General features: G+C 46.0%; 1 protein-coding gene across 1 annotated transcript; it reads right to left on the bottom strand.

Annotated features, from left to right (window-relative positions):
- Positions 1–241: 241 nt before the first annotated feature.
- On the bottom strand, positions 242–2,161 carry LOC145390020 (uncharacterized). The gene has a single exon (XM_080265110.1). The coding sequence runs from the start codon at positions 2,159–2,161 to the stop codon at positions 242–244; it is 1,920 nt and encodes a 639-aa protein (XP_080121236.1).
- Positions 2,162–2,393: the final 232 nt, after the last annotated feature.

Consider the following 2,393-nt stretch of genomic DNA (forward strand, 5'->3'; position numbering starts at 1 on the left):
GGGTGGGGGGAAGTGTGCAGTGATGTTTGCTAGGGTTGTTATGGGTGTATTAGCAATCACTGCAGCAGCTGCTTGTTTAAGTGTCTCCTCGGGGCTGGCTGCCGTATTAATGCGAGGCGTATCTGGGTTGGGGAGATTGACAGGTTTGTTAAATTTATTGGTGTTTCGGCAGCTGAGAATATAGTGGAGAAACGGGAATGGGGTATCAGTGTTGCAGTTTTCACACGTGCTGGGTTGTGCCTCATTTGTGAGTATATGGAGCTTTACACTTATATCCCAAGCGGAGGCGTCGTATATTTTTAAGTGTTCTGCTTTTGAATTTGTTAATAGTATTTATTGGCTCATATTTTGTAGCGGCAGCATACAATATTGCAGAAGGGGAGCCCGCCTGGACTTGATGCTCGTGTTCTGAGCGGTTGATTGTTGCTGCCTGCCTTTTAATTGTTCTTTTGATCTGAGTGAGGCTCGGTGTTATGTCAACCTGAACGTGTGAATATTCCGTGGCTTCTTTGGCTAGTTGGTCTGCCAATTCATTCCCTTTGATACCTACATGGCTGGGTATCCAATTAATTGTTATAGTTCCGCCAGCATCTCGTATTTTTTGCGCGGTGGCAATTATGTCAGTAATTAAATGAGTGTTATCAGACGGCTCCTGTTTTCTTAGCGTTTGTATTGCTCTGGCGGAGTCTGTATGGATGATTGTATGGGATGTTGGGTTGATGTCTAGGGCATCATCCATGGCGGTAAGAATTGCAATTAATTCAGTCTGGAGTGTAGAGGCTCCATCTGATACACGCAGGCCAAATGAGTGTTCTCGGCATACGACTGCCGCACCTGCTTTATTGTTATTCACAGAGCCGTCTGTATAGTAGGTTGATGAGTTGGGGGAGGTGAGGGAGGCAATTTGCATTAAGCTCTCTTGGCGTAATTGTTGTACGGGAGTGAGGGCTTTAGGGGGAGAGCTTGTAATGATAAGATTGAATAGGGGGGGATCCCAAGGAGGGCGGGGATGATACGCTACACTTGGTTCATCTGGGGGAAGATTTATGATGGGATTTAGATTAAAGGAGTGAATGGCTTTTGCGGCGCAGTGACTCCAGGTGTTGTTTTGGATGTCGGGGTGTAGGTTAGCAGCCGCCGTTAATCGTGTTGTATGGGGGAGGGGGGAGTTTTTACGTGTAAGCTTGGCTGCCAAGCTAGCGACTCTTGCTTTGATTCTGATGTTAATAGATTCGATGTTGCACTCCATTCTGAGGTTGCAAAGCCGTGTCCACATTGGTGATCCCGTCATAATTCTTAGTGCCTCATTCTGTATAACCTCCAGTTTGTCGGCTAATTTTGGGTTGATGGTGGGTAAGGTAGGTGCTGCGTAATCAATAATAGATCTTATTGCCTGAATGTAGAAAAGACGTAAGACTTTAAATGAAGCTCCTTCACCTTTGCCAGCTAAAGATCTAAGGGCGTTGAGGCGTAATTTGGTGATATCTCGGAGGTATTTTATTTCTGTGTCAAAGGTGAGGTTTCTGTCCATGTATACCCTTAGGTACCGGTGGGTGTTGACGTACTCTATAAGAGAGTTACCGAGGAACAGCTGTTTTGGTGCGGTTGGAATTTTGATGGGGAGGGCCTTAGTTTTGAGTGGATTTATTTTCAGGCCTAATTCTCTACATTTTTTATGCAGGATGTCGAGTGCTTTTTGCGCTTTCTGTGAGTAGCGCCCCCCATATATTACTAGAGTTATATCATCAGCATAACACAAAAGGCGAGCTCCTTGGCCCAGGTCGAGATGAAGGAGGCATTCAATTAATGTATTAAAAAGGGTGGGGCTTATGATGCTTCCTTGTGGAGTGCCATTTGTGTGATTATATGCTTCTGAAAGATGGCCTTGGAACCTGACTTTGGCTTTGCGACCTGAGAAAAAGCTTTCAAGCCAGCGCAGAAGGTGACCCTTAACACCCTTGCTTGCAAGGGTGGCAAGGATGGCCTCGGGACATGCCAGCTCAAAAGCTTTTTCCAGGTCTATGAAAATGGCTAGGCCTTTACCTCCCCTGAGCTCTGATAAAAATGAGCTAAGGTATTCAGCTGTGCCCTTGCCTTTTGTGAAGGCGAAGATGTGGCTATGTGGTGATGGGGTGACCCAGTCAAGGCGGCTTTTAACCATTCTTTCTGTGGTTTTGGAGAGACAACTAAGAAGAGAGATGGGTCTGTAGGTGGTGGGATCGAGAGGCTTGGGGATGGGATGGATTATAGCCTCCTTCCATTGAGATGGAATAATGCCTAAATGCCACGAGTGATTGATGAGGTCCAGAAAGGCTGTTTTAGCAGTGTTCCCCGCATGATTAATCATGGAATATGTAATTCTCTGATCATGTATGTCTGCCTGATTCGCCACG

Source organism: Coenobita brevimanus, unplaced genomic scaffold, assembly GCF_032717465.1.
Source record: "Coenobita brevimanus isolate Jiangsu-jjx unplaced genomic scaffold, ASM3271746v2 jjx.HiC_scaffold_2735, whole genome shotgun sequence".
NCBI classification, from domain to species: Eukaryota; Metazoa; Arthropoda; class Malacostraca; order Decapoda; family Coenobitidae; genus Coenobita; species Coenobita brevimanus.